At 39.1% G+C, this 19,711-nt stretch overlaps 1 protein-coding gene across 2 annotated transcripts in view; it reads left to right on the top strand.

Annotated features, from left to right (window-relative positions):
* The window catches only part of CNTNAP5 (contactin associated protein family member 5), an 872,320-nt gene that overhangs the window by 198,871 nt on the left and 653,738 nt on the right, over nt 1–19,711 (top strand). For both annotated transcript variants that reach the window (XM_031936548.1, XM_023225607.3), the window contains exon 3: nt 4,317–4,510. In XM_031936548.1, coding sequence (XP_031792408.1) covers nt 4,317–4,510 — 194 coding nt within the window. The remainder of the gene's footprint in view (nt 1–4,316; nt 4,511–19,711) is intronic.

A 19,711-nucleotide genomic window follows, 5' to 3' on the forward strand; every position in this document is an offset into this window, starting at 1 on the left:
GGAGCTCCTGCATTACTACTTCCCAGTTTATGATCTTGGAAATGCTGCCAACTATCCTGTTTGCATGATGGAGCTCATTTGAGAATTTCTCATCTAGTGTAACACCAGGAAAAGAGCTGGGTCTTGAATCAAATCGCCTAACTTTTGGTCCAGCATCTCTATATTCCATCTTTTCCTCCAAAGTCAGATAATACAGTTTGCAGAGTATGAGGTTCGGAGTATGCTAGAAATAACTAAGACATAGCCTCCAAATCATTTTGGATTTTTTGCTTGTCAAATATTTGAACAATTCCAGTTGTTCTCTAAGGTGAGATTATTTTTCTTTAAATGCAAGTTTTCCCTTTAAATGTAAACTTCTGTTAAATATCCTTTAAATTTAAACTGCAGAGTTTGTAGGAATTTTTATGTTTAATAGCCATTGATACATCACTCAAAATTACAGACAGCATTGCCTTAGTTGACGCCTTCAACTTGCCAAATGCATTTATTTGTGTGTACGTTATACCCCCAATTTAAGGAATAATTCAGAAACAAGGAGCTAGTGTGGGTGCAGTGCGTTTTTATAGCGACTACAAATAGTTTCTTCAGGCTACTCTCATCATTTGTGAAAACACATTTATTGTTTGGTGGAAAGAACAAAACGTTTGCCATAGCAACCATGGCAACCCTGGGTGTCTTCCCTATTAGCTGTAATGCGGGGAGCCTCTTCAACAGCAGGAAAGAGTCCTCGGCAGTTATCACCCAGATAGCATCTCTCCATTTGAAGAGCTTTGGCTGAAGCTCTTGGGCTCAGAAAATTTTTAACATGATGTGTTGATGAATGCTAACAACAACTATTCCATTTTGGTTAATTTGGGGAAGATTAATAAGTTAAGTTTTTTTTTTACTGTGGGAAAAAGAGAGATGTGATTTTCTTTAGACAAATTTCCAGAAACTTTAATGTTAAATCATTCTCTATTTTTTGTTGTGGTTTGTCTTGCTTTGGTTTAGTTTTGATCAGTCCTTTGTTATTTTATTCTTTGCAAGGCAAAATTTCTTGTCATTCTAGTTCCTTGTCTCCATTCTTCACAAAAGTTCTAATCATATGCTAATTAGAGTAGATGAAGGAAAAGCTTTAAAGCATGATGAGGAAGTCTAGTTGTGAACTATTGAGGGTAAAAGAGAAATAGTTAAGGCTTAAGAATTTTCTTTTTCTTTTTCTTTTTTTTTTTTTTTTGAGACAGAGTCTCGCTCTGTCGCCCAGGCTGGAGTGCAGTGGCCGGATCTCAGCTCACTGCAAGCTCTGCCTTCCGGGTTTACGCCATTCTCCTGCCTCAGCCTCCCAAGCAGCTGGGACTACAGGCGTCCGCCACCTCGCCCGGCTAGTTTTTTGTATTTTTTAGTAGAGACGGGGTTTCACTGTGTTAGCCAGGATGGTCTCGATCTCCTGACCTCGTGATCCGCCTGTCTCGGCCTCCCAAAGTGCTGGGATTACAGGCTTGAGCCACCACCCCCGGCAAGAATTTTCATTTTAAAAATAATGGTGGTCACAGAAACATCAGAAGTCCTATATTAAACCATCAGCTCCCAAATTGCTGTACATATTCTTTATGCAATAAATCACATATGAGTAATAAAATTATCAGCTTATAAGAGAATAACATGTTGATAATGGAAGCTATGTTATATGCAAAAATCAGAAAAGTATAAAATCACTCATACATTCACTACAGATAAAATCACCATATAAATTTATTTTCTATCATGTTTTAATATTGCTGAGAGAAGACCATTTCAACAACATTTTCTTTTTTTTTTTTTTTTTTTTTTTTTTTAACTGAGAAAGAATGCAGCCTCATGAACTGGGCAGCAGAAGACATTGAATAGAAATAAAGAATATGTTCAGAATAATTTTGGATTTTCTGAAATGTAAAACCTCCCTCTCTATAAGCCTCTCTGTCAATTTTGAAAAGCTAGAGAAAGGCAGAGGGGAATGGGAATTGTGAATATGTTGAGGAAGACAGAATTGAATGATAAAAATATACTCCTGGATCTGGCATCTCAGAATCTCTGCTCAAATACCCACTTCCAGTGATTTTCCTCCTTACTAATTTTCTGGAGTTTTATAAACTGTTTTTTAATTTTTATTTTTTTTCTGTTGAAGGATAATTGCAAATAGCTGGATTTACCCTATGTTTTAATCCTGGGTGCCAAATTTTCCAAACTTGCTGGATTTCAGTTTTCTCAACTTTATGATGGAGATAATGCTATTAACTTAAAAGGATATTGTATATTTATTCAAGTAGGCAAAACTGCAGTGTCAAATAGAGTCCAGTGCACATTGACTTAAACACAATAGATGTTTAGCTCTCATTCACCTACTAGGTGAATGTGTTCAAGTAGGCAAGTGCTTTCCTCCATGTGATGATGCAGGGATCCAGGATCTTTCCATACTGTGATTCTGCCATCATCTAGATCTTGTTGTCGGCTGCATCCATCAGTAGTGGAAGAGGAAAGCAAGTGGAGAAGGAGCACGCTAGCCTGGAAGTGGCACAAATTATTCCCATTCACATTCTTATTGGAGAGAACTTGACCACATGGCCATAACCATAAAAGTACAGAAAGCTGAAAACTGCCATTAAGCCATGCACTCACTACACTTCTATTACCACAGATGGAAGACAGAATGGATATTAGTAACTATCTGCCATATCTGCCACTGTATTCATAAAAAACACTTAATAAAACACATTCCACAATAGATGCTGAGCACATTCCCTTCCCCTTCTTTCCTGCATTTGAATCTTCTCAGGAATGGTGAGAAAAAAAAGGAAAAAAAAAAAACAAAACTTTTCTCAAACAAAATCTGCTAAGGGCTAGCTGCTTACTGAAGAAAATCAACCACAATTTGTAAGATGTACCTTTAAGTGCTCTATTTTTCCATCCTTAAAGACAGAATAGGATTGACTTTATGCCCTCTATCACTTTGTCTGTATTGCAGCCCGGTACTATGAGAGACTCTGCAGGAGGAGCTGGGGCTCTGGAGAGCTCTCAGTTACCAAGGAGATGTCCAAATGACTCCTTCCAAGGTGGCGAGAAAGTAGACTGAAACATCACTAGAAATGATTTTCAATGACATAGATTGAAAGAAAAAGGTTATTGATTAACTCCTCTAAACGAAAACTTCAATTACGTCTCCCTACTTGATGTCCTGAGTTGCTTCTATGCTATCCCTACCCATGGCATAATACAGTCTGCAGTAGCTCCCACATGGGCTTCAGAAGATTTGTGAAACCTGGGATTAGTATAAGTGAATATTGTCTTTTTTATTCCTACGTGAAATAAAAACAGAAAATTTAGGCTACAAGTCTTCCAACTAAGAGAGAACTAATATTGATCTTCTGCAAACCTCAGGTGTGAGAAATACAAAATTCTCAGGCCAAAACAGTTTTTGTATGTGTGTCAGAATGTCCCTGCAGGTTAGGTATACTGAATCACACGAGGATTCAAGAATGTTAGAGACTGTCATGCCTCTGAGATTTGGTGTATGTTGTTCCCTTTTCCCTGGCCAATCTCCATCGAACTTGCCACCCTTTTTTTTTCCTGGGATTTGGCTGCACTTCCCTCATGCTTCACCTCTACTATGGCCGTCTCTAGAAGGCCTCTCTGATCAGCTCCTGAGGCATTCTGTGCTCTGTGTACCTGCTGTTTATCTCTTGTGATAGTTTCTCTCACATCACTTTATATGTTTTTGTCAGCATCTCTCTCTTTATTCAGCACCCAGCATACTCCTGGTGCTCAACAAACATCTGCCGAATAAATGAATGATACAAAGGCATAGTTGGTGTCCTTCCATCTTTGTATCTGCAGCACAATATCTTGCCCATGATAAGTTCATAGAAAATATTCAGAGACAGAGGAGAGAGAAGGTAATGAAAGAACACTAAAAGAAGGAAGAGAAGAAGGAACGATATATTAGAGAGAGAGAGAGAGCATGTAAGCCTAGTTCATATATATCTGCAATCAAAGGCTGAAATTGTAAGAAGAAAAATAAATAAAACAAATGTCACTAGGAGTTTGTAAGATAGAAGTCATAATGACTAAAGGAATAGGGATGGAAGCATGGAAGATACAGTTTTTGAAATGAGAGAGATGTTGATGGAGGTGGAGAATGGAAAGTACCAGGGGGTTAAGTACAGACGCAGGGAAGAGTAAGGCCCATTTGGGGGTAGAGTCATCTTAGTTGAACACTGTTTCATTTCCCTTTGATAGTTGAAAATTGTAGCTATGTGACACATTACTACAACTCTCTCTCTCTCTCTCTGATCCTGTTCCAGGAACTGGCGGTTGGTCCCCAGCAGATTCCAATGCTCAACAGTGGCTCCAGATGGACCTGGGAAACAGAGTAGAGATTACAGCAGTGGCCACGCAGGGAAGATATGGAAGCTCTGACTGGGTGACGAGTTACAGCCTGATGTTCAGTGACACAGGACGCAACTGGAAACAGTACAAACAAGAAGACAGCATCTGGGTAGGACATCTTTTTCCTTCCAATGAATAAAACTGAGATGTGCTCATGGTAACCACAGTATATTTCCATCATTTTCCAATATCCAGATTGTTGGTAGTTTAATAACTGTTGAGTGTCCATTAGAAATAATTAGACAATTTGTAAGGCCCATGCCCAGCATGGCTCCAGTTCCTAGGAAAATTGGGAGGTCTGTTGCAAGATAGTTTAGTATGTTCCCCTTTTTGTAGTAAACTGGGGAATTCACTGAGCCTCCCTTTCCTCATCTACAAAAATTAATTTAAAAACAGATAAATGTGCCAACAAAGTATGATTATTAATGTGATTATACTTATTTACTAAGTATTTATTGATGTATTTATTAGTTTATTATATGCCAGGCACTTCACATATTTTGTAACAACACAGCTAGCTCAATTACGTCATTTGATCAACGTCGTCCAATGTGTGACTCGTGACTGGGAATCTTTAAAGTCTGGTCTGACTTTAAAGCCACTAAGCAGCCTCTATCGTAGATTCACAAATAATTGAAAACTAAAACAACAAAACAAATAGAAAATTTAGAATTATTCTGTCATTGGAAACAATCCTCAGCTTCAGAGTGAAGGACAGTTTGCTCCAAGTTACAGAACAGAGCTTCCCTCCCTAATCCCAGCCCCACATTCTTGACCTCACTGTGTGGGTGAAAGGCTGTCAGCAAATTATTAATGGAGGAAAAGGTGGAGGTGAAGCAGATAGCAAAAGTCACCTGGAGGTAGCTTCAGAACCTCAGGCACTGAATAAAATAAGTTGTAAGCTTATATTACTTTTCATTGAGAAAATAAGTCACCATTTTTTAATCCAAATGTGTGTAAAACGTGAAGATTTAGAAATTAATAGCATATTCTTTCCTTTTCAGATTGTCTCCTCTTAAATCAATGCCAATTTATACTTTACATTAGTGTTGTCTTCACATTCACATTCCCACGTTGGGCGCATCTTACTGATAAAAATGAAACAACGTCTGTGTGATATACTCGTTGTTATTTGCTAATTGCCTACCCATCACTTGGGTTTGTAATTGAAAACAGTTATACATTGAGGATTAAGATTAGTTATGGCAGACTGAATCCTGAGAATAGCATTAATGTCATCTTTATTCTGGGTCACTTGTAATATTAGGTTATAATATTTATAAAGGGCATAAGTTTTCTTCATTTTTAAAAATAGTCTAAACAGTGCGTATACATGGAAACAAAGCAGGGAAAGTAGATACCACAGCCTACTTGAAGGGAGAGGTAGGGAGGGGGGTGAGAGTCCACAGTCTATCTAGTTGGTACTATGTTCAAAACCTGGGTGACGAAATCATTTGTACACTAAGCCCCAGGGACATGCAATTTACCCGTGAAATAAACCTGCCCATGTACCCCTTGAACCTAAAATAAAAGTTGAAAAAGGAAAAAAAAATGTCTTTTGGGGACCATTTTATTTTTTTCTCAATTGTGAGGTCCCCGCAAATTACTACAGGTTTTCGTTTTGTTTGACTTTTAGTTTGAGATAAGAAATAAGCACACCTTCCGTTTTGAGGAGCAATTTGAAGGTTTTTATGTTGACTTTAGAGGGACAAATCGATGTGGGATTTTTTTGTTTTCTCTGGTACTTGTCACCGGGACTGGTTGTTTTTAGATTGAGTTGTAACTTTGAGTTACTGTGCCTAAATTTTTTTTTTTTTTTAATCATGAGTTTAATTTTCTTTAGAACCAAATAACCTACTTTCAGCTTAGCCCTGAATTGGGATGTATTTCAAGGGATGACAATTCCTCTGGGCTCATGAGCAGTGGGCACAAGGCCTCTTTCACTTCCTTGCCCTTGTCAGTTTACCTGTGTTTCAAAATGATTCCAAGCTCCTCAAAGGCAGGGATCTCTTTGTATGTCCATTTAGCCCCTGTGCCCAGTATCACTAGACACATGGCAGGAACTTATTTTGGGGTGATTATTAAGAGAACTGCAGAATTACTAGGACTCCCTGAATTGAAGGGTGAGGGCAGGAGACTTTCTCCATACCCTACTTTGCATCCCAAACAGCCTTGACATGGTAGGGCAGGTAAAAGTTGCTGGATGGGCAGAGAAAAGCAGGGTCCTCCATGCACAGTGAGGCAGGAAATTCCAGCAACAAACTCCCCAGAGATGCTTGCAGTGACTGCAGGGCACCTGGGAGAGAGGCAGCTGCAGGATCAGCCTTTCACTAAGTAAATACAGGGAGGAGAAGTGATTTGAGGAGGGAACATTACAACTTCCAATTTGAAGAGTCAAATACAGTGACATTAGGCAGGAATACCATGATAGGGCATGTACAGTAACTAGGCTCAACCCTGGAAAAATAGGTGTCCTCTTACTTAACACTGGGATAACTCACAGTTACTAAACACCCATTACACACCATATGTAAGCAAATGTAATTCTATATGTATATCAAACTGTCATTTTATAAATTGGTGATTCAATGTTAACATCTCCAGGAACAAGAGGCTTGAGGCTCCCAGAGCCCAATCCAAGCTCACACAACCAGAAACTGGTGGCAAATATTTCACAACTAAGATTTATTCCTAAATATAGTTGATGGCAAAACTGTAGTTTCTGTTTCTCTTTTAGTACACTGATTTATTTTTTATTTTTATTTTTTGATTTTCACAAAATTGATTTATTTTTCTCACTTCAAATGTTAACTTTGTCAAGCCAACTCTTTAAGAATAATATTAAGCCCTATTGTTTAATTCACATGTTGCTAAATATAAAAGTGTGAAGATACCAATAACATCGATTTGTATTATATATGTTGTAAATAGTGCTTGGACTCTCCCTCTAGAATTTCAGGGTGCTTTGCAAACACTTCACAGAAATCTGTGAAATTTGCCTTGTGACTAACTAATATTTATTGATATTTTCATCAAATTACGCTGTTGGATGAAAGAGATTATCTTGAAAGCTTTGCTTTTTACTTTTTATTTTTAATTTATTTTAATTTTAAATTAGAAGACAGACTCTGAATTCACCAAAGTTAAGCCTTATAACTAAGACAAGAACAATAGTGAAAAAAAAAGGTTTTGCAAAACTGTCTAAATTGTTTTGTTTCACTTTTCAGAAAAAGTCAATGCCTAAAACATCAAGTACTGGCTTAAAGGTGGTGTATCAAGAAAATAGAGAATATGTATATATATTCACATATATATGTGTGTGTGTGTGTGTGTGTGTGTGTATGCGTGTGTGTGTGTGTGTGTGTGTGTATTTGGAGACAGGGTCTTACTCTGTCACCCAGGCTGGAGTGCGGTGGCACTATCATAGCTGACTAGTTTTGATGTGCTGGGCTCAAGTGATCTTTCCACTTCAGCCTTCAAAGTAGCTGGGACTACAGGCATGCACCACCACATCCGGCTAATTCTTTTGAAATTTTTAAAACTCTTTTTTTAGAGATAGGTTCTCACTTTGTTGCCCAGGCTGGTCTCCAACTCCTAGGACCAAGTGATCCTCCTGCCACGACCTCAGGTTTACAGGCTTGAGCCACCACACCTGGCCAATGAAGCAGAGAATCTCTTGAATGCTTACTTTTACTGGGTCTTCTGTGAATCCTAAAATTTTTGATAATATATAGTTTGTAGTGCTCTTTAAAATTGATTTACCAAACAATACATAGCATGTACTGTGCATGGGACAATCCATCCACCAGTACTGAAGAGATTTATTACATTTCACAAGGTTCGCTTCAGAAAAATAATCCTAAAAGGATACCTTTGCAATGTACAGTAGCAATTTTTCATGCCCTAAAAATCCAATTTGGAGAGTTTCTGATCTGGCACTGAATGGAATGCTCATGAATGAGGCCACCAAACAGCCACTTAGTGATGCATCATGATTTATGCACAAGCCAGAGTCCCTCGCTTCACTAAATAACCAGGCATGAAGGTGTGTCAGGGACAAACCCAGCAACAATGTTCAGAATCTTAGCAGCTCCAAACCCTCTTCCTGATTGGTGTGTAGACATGCTGAATCATTGCAAATATTAAAATTCCAACTCTGGGCAGCAGTGTGAGCCAATGCTTGGTAAAGTAGGTAAACTTGTTTGGAGCAAAGGAACCTCTTTAATTAAGTCCACTCAGACCAGGTCCTGTCAGCAGTCCTTTTGAAAGATATGCCAGAAGAACCACGTACCGTCCATGTTATATCCATGAATAACCACAATGTTGAGCCCTTTCCTTCATAAGCACATTCCCACACTGTCAGTGAGGCTCTTCTGCCGTAATTCATTGTCCCCACATCCTCAGCTCTTCATCACACAGCTGATGCCAAGCCCCTTCTCTACCCTATCATCTCCTGTGAATATTCCATATTTTATTAATATTCAACTCGCAGTTTTCTCTTACTAAAATTATGTTGCCTCTCCCCAAACAGACAGTCATATCGTCCTTTATTATAGACGCTTTTGGCCTGTGCACTCTGATGGTCTGTGATTTCCTGTAACTTTCTCGAATCTGCCTTAACATGAAGGACTTGCATTTGTTGCCTGGCAGTTTTCTCACACAGAGGTCAATTCAAGCAATGGATTATACAGTTTGGTCCTCAGTTCCCCAATTTCATCCTTGAGTGACTTCCAGATTCTCTGGGAGATGCTCTCTGATCTTCATGATTTATACACATTTATTCTACCAGTTTGGCCTAGAACATCCTGAGTATTGATCACTGTTTGATACAGTATTTTAGTCTAACAATTTCAGAAAACAATTTGAGAGTGAGAATCTTATCACCATCAACATATATATTTTAAGCTCTCATTATACAGCAAGCACTGTGCAAGGTGCTAGGCTTACAAAGGGGCTTAAGCTATGGTTTCTCCCATCTCTGGGTGGGCAGAACCATTAGGGAGACAAATCAATGGCATGCAACACAGTATATGTGTATATGGTACCAAGGCAGCAGTTCACATGCATGAAGCTTTTCAGAGAGGGCGTTCCTGGCAATGTATGAACGTGAGGGGCTTAGACTACTTGAACCAGAAGAGAGCATGTTTAAGTTATATTGGCTTGTCAGCAACTACAGAGTACTGTATGTCTTACAAAAATTCAATAAATGTTCAAAAATTGAGAAGAGAAAATGGTGAAAGTGAGGTGCATTTACAGCAGAAGAAATGCTATGAGCAAAATCTTAAAGGAAGATATATTAAGGACACAAAGAATTAATAAATTAGATACAAGATATACCTGGTTAGTGATAGAAAATGAATTTGAAGAGAGAGACTGGATAGATATTGTAGACTAAGAGTACCCTCATATCTTTTTAAGCTAATACATTATTGTTTCTTAGCCATTGTAACAAAGTTTGTTAACACTTCTCTGTTTTAATTTTTTGTTAAATAATAAAGACTACACGTAGGAACATGTTCTCAGATATATTTGTCAGGATTTTTTAAATAGTTCTCTCCTTTGTTCTGTCATGCACATATACTAATAAGCTTTTAATATAGATATTAATTTCAGTTTTGGCAATTATTAAAAGTTCAGTTAAGAACTTAGCATGCCCAGAATCTTGCTGCTGATTTAATGGAGACCACCAATGCAAAAGCAAGTTATTACAATGTCACAGACTAACAGAAATGAAGTATAGAGGGAAATGCAGAGGCTTTTGATTACAATCTGATTACACTGCACCACTGGTTGCTTGAATGACCTTGAAAATGTCCCTTAACATCTCTGTAGCAGGTCTTTCTCCCTACCCAGGGCAGGGATATATCTAGAATCTTCCAGGCCCATTGCATCCATTCCTCCACATTTCCTTGCTCAGACACTGGTGCTTGGCTTACCCTGTGGGTTGAAATGCGAAATACATGGAGATAAAGCCTGGGCTTCACTATGAAGCTGGCTTAGAATAGTCAACTAAAGGATCTCAAAGCTCATAATTCCCCTTGAATTGTCCCAGTGGTTTTGTCCTAAGCTCTTTTGCTGATTTTAGATGATCTTATCACCGGATAGAGCTCTGCAGAAAACGAAACAGGGAACAACTGGCCAATCAGCATTGAGAAAGCAACAGCTGGTCTTTACCCCAGCTTCAGCAAGCTGCCTCCAGCCCTCTGGCTCCACATTTAGCCCTTGAAGGCTCCTCACTGATGACCATCTGTTTTCTCTTCTTAACACTAGAATTTGCTGAAATGTTTCAGAGGATTTCCCAACATGGGGTCTAACCTTTTTAAGGAGTAAATGCACTCACATATTTACACATGTGGCATTTAAACACATCACATAGATAGGGAGTCAATATGTAGTCTTCAGGATTAATATTCATACGGACACTTTCTAGGGGAGACCAGATGTTTTCAGTCCCCTACAAACTGGTTGCATGTGTAGTGGGATAGGAGCCAACAGCTGATATCAAAATGAGGAGGATGATCAGCTTAAAATTAATTCTCCTAAATCCGCTGCTATTAAATTAATCTTATTGTTAAGGTTCTTAATGATTGTCGGCAATCCCAACTTATAATTGTATTTTCAATATGTATAAACCTATTAATCCTCACTCTGATTCCTCTTAATCTAAAGTGACTGTCTCCGAAACCTAAGCTCTGATTTTCTATCTTGCCCAAATTCCTACCGAAGAGGTCTGGGGAGTCATGCCCTGCAAACCATCAATTCTCCTCAGATGGGTTTTATTTGACCCTGTATATCATGACCTACTTTCCAGTCTGACTCTGGCATAACAAGGAAGAAAATCAAAATGTTTTAACCCAAAATATATTTCCTTGCCATACCTTGAAATTACTCTGCAGTCTCTTGTGGGGAAAATCCATATTCTATAGGAATCCCCTTTCCCCTTTGTTTTTCTTTCTTCCTTCCCAGATCCAGGTTATAATCAACTAAGAGCCAGGCACCCTTTTAAGTCTAAGAAACATTTTACAACCTGCACTCTCTGAAGTCTGCTATCTGAGAACTTCCTCTGCACAACTTGGTCCCCACAATCCTTTAGCTTAACCCAAACATTCCTTTCCATTAATCCCAGGACTTCAGATAAACTCAACCAGCTGTCAACCAGAAAGTGTTTAAATTTACCTTTAACCTGGAAGCCCCCTCCTCTTTGGGTCATCCCTCCTTTATAAACCAAACCAATGTATTTCTTAAATGTATTTGATTGATGTCTCATGCCTTCCTAGAATATATAAAGCCAAGCTGTACCCCAGCCACCTTGGGCACATGTTCTCAGGACCTCCTGAGGGCTGTGTCATTGGCCGTGATCGCTCATATTTGGCTCAGAATCAACCTCTTAAAATATTTTACAGAGTTTGACTCTTTTCATCAATAAGAGTTAATATCTCAACTTTAACATCCAGCAAAGTATTGGGATTTTTTAAATGTAAATATAGTCAATGATGCTATCTAGGTGTAATGACTGAGTGAAAGAGATTTTTAAACTAATCCTTATTTATTTAATTTTTAGCTAACGTGGATGAATTCTTGTGTGTGTGTGTGTGTGTGTGTGTGTTTGTTGTTGTTTTCTTACATAGATTATCTCAGCTTTGAAGTCTGACATGGATTCTGTGACTATGATAAATGACTAAAACCCTAAAGCACTCAGTTTTTCCTCTGTAAAGTGGATGTAATGAGGGTAGTCACCTCATATGATCTGTAAAGGAGAGACTCTCAAAAACGAGCATGCATCAAAATGCCCCACAGGACCTGTCAAGGCAAGGCCTGCTCGGCTCTGCGTACAGAAAGTATTCAGTAGGCCTAGGGTGGGACTGAGAATTGGCTTTTATAATGAAATCTTAGGTGCTGCTGGTGCTTCTGGTTGAGGACCTCACTTTGAGCAACAGTGTGTAAATTTTAAATGGACTGAACCACACAAGGATCGTTACATAGCATTATCAACAAGAAGGGATGTCATTGCCATGAAAGGCAGGTGTATGTGATGCACCTGGAGGAGAGGCCCAGAGGACACTGGCTCTCAGGATTTGCTTTCTTTTGAGCTTTGTATACAGAAGGAAAAGCAAACAGTAAATCAGTCTTTCTCTCACTTAGTAAACTAAATATTCAGTGGAAAAAATAAGATCTTGTGGTTACAGGTGAAGACAGTTTACCCAAGCAGGCTCATTAAGGACAATTCACACAGAGTCCTGGCAGCATACAGAGGAGCTGGAGGAGGAGCCTGGGGGAGTTACTGATGCCTAAAGAAAAGGACTGTAGGTCAAATTTCAAGGCCCCAGGTGTCTACCTTGCTCTAGCCAAATGGAAATATTCCAGGCCTGGCAGGAACATCAACAAAGCCAAGAAGCTCTCAAATATTTTTTTTTGAAGTTGAAAAAAAAAGCAGGCTTTGTTGAATTTATTATTGCAGTGACAACAATCGACATTAAGAAGAAAAGCATAATATAGTAACCATAAGTTTCTACTATTCTGAAGTACAGTTTCCAGTTTTGTGGGCCTTAATGTTAATTGCAAATAAAGGTAACTGATTTTAGTCACTGATCCTGTGAGGCTAATAAAAGTAGAGAGTGCAAACAATGTTAAGTGTGAGCAGGAGCTGCTCTTGTGTTACACATCTCTGACCAATTGCAACTGTGCATATGAGAGGCAGGTTTCCTACTGCCTTGTAACCAAAGACCACTTCTGCTGCTGTGGCTGCTCTTGGAATCAGAGACAGAAGCTGAATCATGGTCCTAAGTTTGTCTAACACCCTAGACTTGTCTTGAAAATAATTCTCTAATTTAGTGACTCAAGAATTTTTCGGAAGTTAATTCAGGAGCTCATAGGAAAAAGAAACAGTGTTTCCCCCACCCCCTGCCCTAAGTGTTGAAAGTACAGACAAAGACTCATAAAAATGGGGCTGGAGTTATTTCAACTTGAATGTTGTGGGTGATTTTTTTTCCCCTTTGTAGAAAGGGAGTATTGGAAGTACAGAGAAGGAGTCATAAAAATTGGGCTGGAGTTATTTCAACTTGAACGCTGTGGGTGCTTTTTTCCCCCTTTTGTAGGCAGGAAGATGTACTTGCAAAAATCTCCCCAAAGAATCATGGAGCCCTAACATCCTGTCTTATCTGACTGTAATTTAGGGTATCAAGCCTCTGTTAGGCACATTCTGCAGGTACTAACTTAAGGAGGATTCAAGAGTAGAATGTGGAAATTTCCTGTCAGAGGTAGGAAGAATGCATGGACAGGTACACCATGGAGGAATATGCACAGATGGGCACATAGATGAGAGCATGAAGTTTCTGACTTGTCAGTAGAAGAAGTGCTATGATTTTTTTTTTTCTCCCAGACACTATTTTGATTTTGCAATGATTCAGCCACATTTTTGTCTTACCTGTCTGTATTTATGAAACAATAATTGAGAGCTAGAGTTCCACGAATGGACTGTAAAACAGAGTAGAAAGAACTGATGAAGAGAAGATGCAGCAGGTAAGCACGAGCAAGCTAGCCCGCTACGTGTGAACAGCTCAGCTAACTGGGCGCGGCACCTCCCTTGAATATGAAGCACTCTGCATGTAGATGAGAGAAAGGAAAATGCAGTGCAGGTGCAAATGACTGTGACCCAAAGCCACGTTTCTCTGAGGAGTGGACGTTTTCATGCCTGGGCATCCTCCAGGCCTTCCCTATCTAGTGCATATTTTTGCAAACGCTTATGTTGTGTTTCAGACACTGTGTTTATATGTGAGGGCTATAAATACGTGAATTTAAGAACGTATGCATGTGTATAAAAGAAGAACCAAGCCACAGCTTGGGAGGTGCATCCTAAACCCCTTAATAAACACATAATGTAAGGGAAGATCCTGTGCTTGCCAGACAAGCTTTGCTCACAGGCCTGTTCCTAAGTCCTCTCGCATCAAGCTTGCTGCTCCTGCGTCCCTCATACCCAGAAATACCAAAGCTGCACTGCTGGCATAGGTGTGCATAGGTGACTTCACGTCCCTAATTCGTGGGTGGTGACTGCCCAGCCTGCCCAGCAGAGTCCAGGCCATCTTTTTTCTGAGACGTATCTGGAGAGAGCTAGCGTCTCAAAAAGCCCTTGAGTCTTGTTTCTTTTTCTTTGGATGGGATGCTAATCTGTTACTAATGATTCCTTCATACACTCCCCCCCTCATTCCAAGTAATGTGTTTGAGTTCTCTTCTTGAAATACATTTGTCATTTATTGAATAATTTCTGAAACAATTAAGTGACAACTCAATGAATAGCTTTGTCAATTTTGTGTAATGGAAAGTCAAATTATCACGTAGGAAATGCAAAATCTTTCTTTTTATAACATTGTTAAAAGGCTTCAAAAGTAACTGCATAATTACAAAAAAATTTGAAGTATTAAAGTTTCCAAAATCATAAGAATATCTCATAAAACCATTTGTTTTTGGAAATTGAAACCATACACATGGACTTATTTAAATGTAAATGTAAAGATGCGAATAAAGACTGATGTTTGTAGAAGGCGATCTTATTATTTAAGCTGAAGTTGATACTTTAAACATCTACGTCTATAGTGTGCATATACACATATATAATAGTACAGCAAATATGTATGTACTTATAGACTTAAATTATATGTATTTATATTTGTAGATTTAAATACAGTAAGTTCTCACTTAACGTCACCCGTGGGTTCCTGGAAACTGTGACTTTGAGCAAAATCATGGGTAACAAAATCAATTTTTTTCTCATTAATGTTATAATGAAAAATATTGAAGAAAACAATGTTATTTGAGGACTCATTGTACATTGTTTTGTTTAAAGACCCAGTTTCCAAGAACCTGTAAAAGATGCTAAGGTATTACCATATAGACTTTTATATATATATTTAAATTTGTTTAAATAAATATGTGTGTGGTGTAAATATACGTACCGATACATACATATCTTTAATTCTCATCTTGTTTCAGCTTGATTTCTTCTTGCCTATAAATTTTGATTCTTCAAACTTTTTACCTTTCTGATAGTAAATAGAAGATTTAGGCCGGGCACGGTGGCTCAAGCCTGTAATCCCAGCACTTTGGGAGGCCGAGACGAGCGGATCACGAGGTCAGGAGATCGAGACCATCCTGGCTAACACGGTGAAACCCCGTCTCTACTAAAAACTACAAAAAACTAGCTGGGCGAGGTGGCGGGCGCCTGTAGTCCCAGCTACCCGGGAGGCTGAGCCAGGAGAATGGCGTAACCCGGGAGGCGGAGCTTGCAGTGAGCTGAGATCTGGCCACAGTACTCCAGCCTGGGTGACAGAGCGAGACTCCATCTCAAAAAAAAAAAAAAAAAAATAGAAGATTTAGAAGATTTTTGTTCCACTACCTCCTTGGCAGGTATGCCAGCTGCCTTACTGTAAAAAGTAACAATTGCAATTCTTCGAGACAATTATAATTCTTTGCTTTCTCTAATCAGCAGGACTTCAGATAAATGGACATATTAAGGATTTGTTGAGAATATTGTTCTGTGGTTCAATGACTTGTGTGATTTCCTTATTTAAACAAGAACAAAGAAGCCAAAAAAAATAATGTATTTTAGAAATAATTGGGCATACTTATCAGAGTGGTTGGTGGACTGGATACTAATCAGGATAGGAGACTCCAAATCATTTTGTTTTCCACTTACAAGTACCTTTGTTTATTCAACAGTAGATACAGTGCTGGCAGCAACCTGTAACTGTACTCCATGGATTTAGATAAGAAGATGATGGGGAAGGAGGATTTTTAATTCAAACTAGATCAGGATTATACTGTTTCATTTGAGTCTCTTTTAATTCAAGTGTATTTAATACAATTCTCCTTTATGAACGGATTTGGAGCATGAACTTTGGATTTAGGCAAATCTGAGTTTGAATCCCTGCTACTTACTAATGATATCACCCTGGACAGCATTTTATGTCCTAAGCCTTAGAATTCACATCTGGAAAATTTTGATAAAACCTACCTTAGAGTGGTATAAGAATTCACTGAGACAGTCTACACAGACTTTCAATGTCCCTGACATATAAAAAGTACTCAAGTTAGCAATATTTAAATCCTTATCTAAAGCAAACTTGAATGCTGACCAAGACTTTATCAGAATCCCAAAAGACACATTTCTTCCCTCAAATGTAAGAAAATATTCCTTCAAATGTAAATGTATCTTCAAAATATCTTCAAAATGCTCCTGCTCCCAGATGTATTTTCTTAGTCCTGAGGCATTTGCAAATTCCAGAGGTCATGGCATGCCAGTGTCTGTTGCTTCTGCTGGAAAGAGGGCTAGCCTCCCTTTTGTGGCTCCTGCACAGCACGTCCAGCCTTTCTCCTGTTGGGTGATGCTGCTAAACATGCTCCCCGGATGGATGAAGCATCTGCCATGCTTGTGGGTGGACACGGGTTACTAAGTAACATGACAGAAAAATGTAAGTGGATCTAGATACAAGGTAAACCACCGGGAGAGCCAGATATTTAACAATGACCAGATTTGAAGCCACTGGCATTTTGTGTAAGTCAGTTCCCAGGAAAATCATTTGAGCGCGGTTTTGAAATAAAAGCTGGGGACTTGGTGGATGATGGGATGCTATGTGGAGTAACGTGATGGAGGCCCAGGATCTCAGGAACCATTTGTCAACATCTCTTCTTGCAACACTAGGTAATAGCAGAGCCATCGTATATTCATTTCAGAATGTGCTGCCTAGCCATTCAAAATGGATAACTCAGAATACTGACTTTTGACTGATTTGCGGAAGTATGCAGTTGTTTTGCAACTTGTCCTACCGCAGACATAGATTCCTTAACCTCCTTCCGCTAGATAAGATATTATCTAACAAGGGTTCCCATATAAGCAAACATATTGTTACGCAAAAGCTCAAATAGCAGCAGAGTTTGTACAAAGCTGTGGGAGAAATTCCTAAAGAAAGAAGGTAGGGGCCGGGCGCGGTGGCTCAAGCCTGTAATCCCAGCACTTTGGGAGGCCGAGACAGGTGGATCACGAGGTCAGGAGATCGAGACCATCCTGGTCTACACGGTGAAACCCCATCTCTACTAAAAAATACAAAAAACTAGCCGGGGGAGATGGCGGGCGCCTGTAGTCCCAGCTACTCGGGAGGCTGAGGCAGGAGAATGGCGTAAACCCGGGAGGCAGAGCTTGCAGTGAGCTGAGATCGCGCCAGTGCACTCCAGCCTGGGCCACAGAGCTAGACTCCGTCTCAAAAAAAATAAAATAAAATAAAAAATAAAAAAATAAAAAAAAAAAGAAAGAAAGTAGGTTAGCAAGGAGAGGTCAGGAAAGTAATAGATTTTGTAACAAGAAGAGAATAGGAGTAAGCATCCAGGTGTGGTGGTGTGCACCTATAATCTCAGCTACTCTGAAGGTTGAGGCAGAAGGATCGCTTAAGCCCAGGAGTTTACAACCAACCTGTGCAACATGATGAGACCCCATCTCAATTAAAAAATAAAATTTTTAGGCCAGGAGCAGTGGCTCACTCCTGTAATCCCAGCACTTTGGGAGGATGAGGCAGGATCATGAGGTCAGGAGATCGAGACAATCCTGGCCAACATGATGCAACCCCATCTCTACTAAAAATACAAAAATTTAGCTGGGCATGGTGGCATGCACCTGTAGTCCCAGCTACTCAGGAAGCTGAAGCTGAAGCAGGAGAATCACTTGAACCAGGGACAGGACAGAGGCTGCAATTAGCTGAGATCGTGCCACGGCACTCCAGCCTGGGCAACAGAGTGAGACTCTGTCTCAAAAAATAAAATAAAATAATACTTTTTTAAAAAACCATAAATAAAAGCGATGGGAATAAGAGATCAAGAAAGATGTGGGAGTCTTTAAGACACCAAGTTCAAAATCATCCCTATTTGGGGAGACTTAAAAAATCTTTTAAGAGAGGTGCCAAGTACAATTATAACAGGGTTTGAAGTAAGGGATCCATGCCCCATTCCTGTCCCTGTCCCTTATTATTGTGTGCATTTTCATAGACACTTAATCTCTCTGAGTCTCCAAGGCTGTATCTTACCCAGATACATGTACCCAGGCCAGGCACATAGTAGGTTCTCAATAAATACTGGCTTTGAATAATTAAATGCTATGTCATTTTCAAGAAACATTACCTAAGTGGGTATTGTGACAAGTCACAAGATTGTTTGAGAAAAAAATACATATAACATCTTTTAACTGCGTAGAAAATAACAGAAATGACATCTGTTTGGCTGAAACACAGGACTTGTGCTGGGGGCCTAAGATATAAGACTTGATAGATATATTGGCTGATGTATCTTATAGGTTTGCTCAGGAAAATATAGGACCTTGCTTACATCTGTTGTTCTAGTGTAATTATTGATTGAGCCACTTGTCAATATAAAAAAAATGCCTTCGTTTGGATAATATATTATATTGTCAATGTCTTTCTAGCTGCCATCAATTCATAGTGAGCAACTTAAACTTAACTCAGAAATAAAGCAAACTAAGAATATGCCATACCTTTGAAGTATGTGTGACAAGAAGCTGGATCATAGTATTAGTTGCTATTATATGATCCTTATACCAGTGTAAATTCAGGAGAGGGCCAGCATTTTTTTTTAAGTTTAAAGTTTAAGCATGAAAAAGGCCTATCAATAAATAAAACTTTGGTTGTGAGTCTCCAATGGTTTTATAAGTTCACCATCTTTAGGAACATACAGGAAATTAGAGTGTACAATAAGGCGGTACTGTAGAAACCCTAGCTGCTAAGGAAGTTCCTGCAGCTGGCTCGTGAAAATAATCAAGGAAGGAGCTTACCTGCCTCTATCTATTTTTATTAAAAGCAAAATGAGTTTATTTGGAGAAAAGATGCCCAATAGAATATGGACTAGCAAATTAAAAGAAGGATGTACTTAGTTTTACTAAGTTTCAGAGGAAGAAAGTCACTCTTCTATTCTATGGAAATGTATGGAAGGGCTACAAGATTAAACTCACTTCTTTGGGTCAATTTTAAACTTGTGCACAAATAGACTTGATGTAGTAAGTTGAAGAGTGCTCCCACAAAGTTCCTGTGCACCTGGAACCCCAGGATGTGATCTTATGTGGAAATAAGGTCTTTGCTGATTTAGTAGTTAAGGGTATTAAGGGGAAAATCATCCTGAAATTAGGGCCGGATAAATCTAATGACTGATATCTTTATCAAAAACGGAGAGGAGACCTAAGACAGGTCATTTAAAGAAAAAGGCAGATACTAGAGTAATGCATATACGAACCGTGCAGTCCCAAAGACTACCAGGAGCC

The sequence above is a fragment of the Piliocolobus tephrosceles genome, chromosome 11 (genome assembly GCF_002776525.5).
Source record: "Piliocolobus tephrosceles isolate RC106 chromosome 11, ASM277652v3, whole genome shotgun sequence".
NCBI classification, from domain to species: Eukaryota; Metazoa; Chordata; class Mammalia; order Primates; family Cercopithecidae; genus Piliocolobus; species Piliocolobus tephrosceles.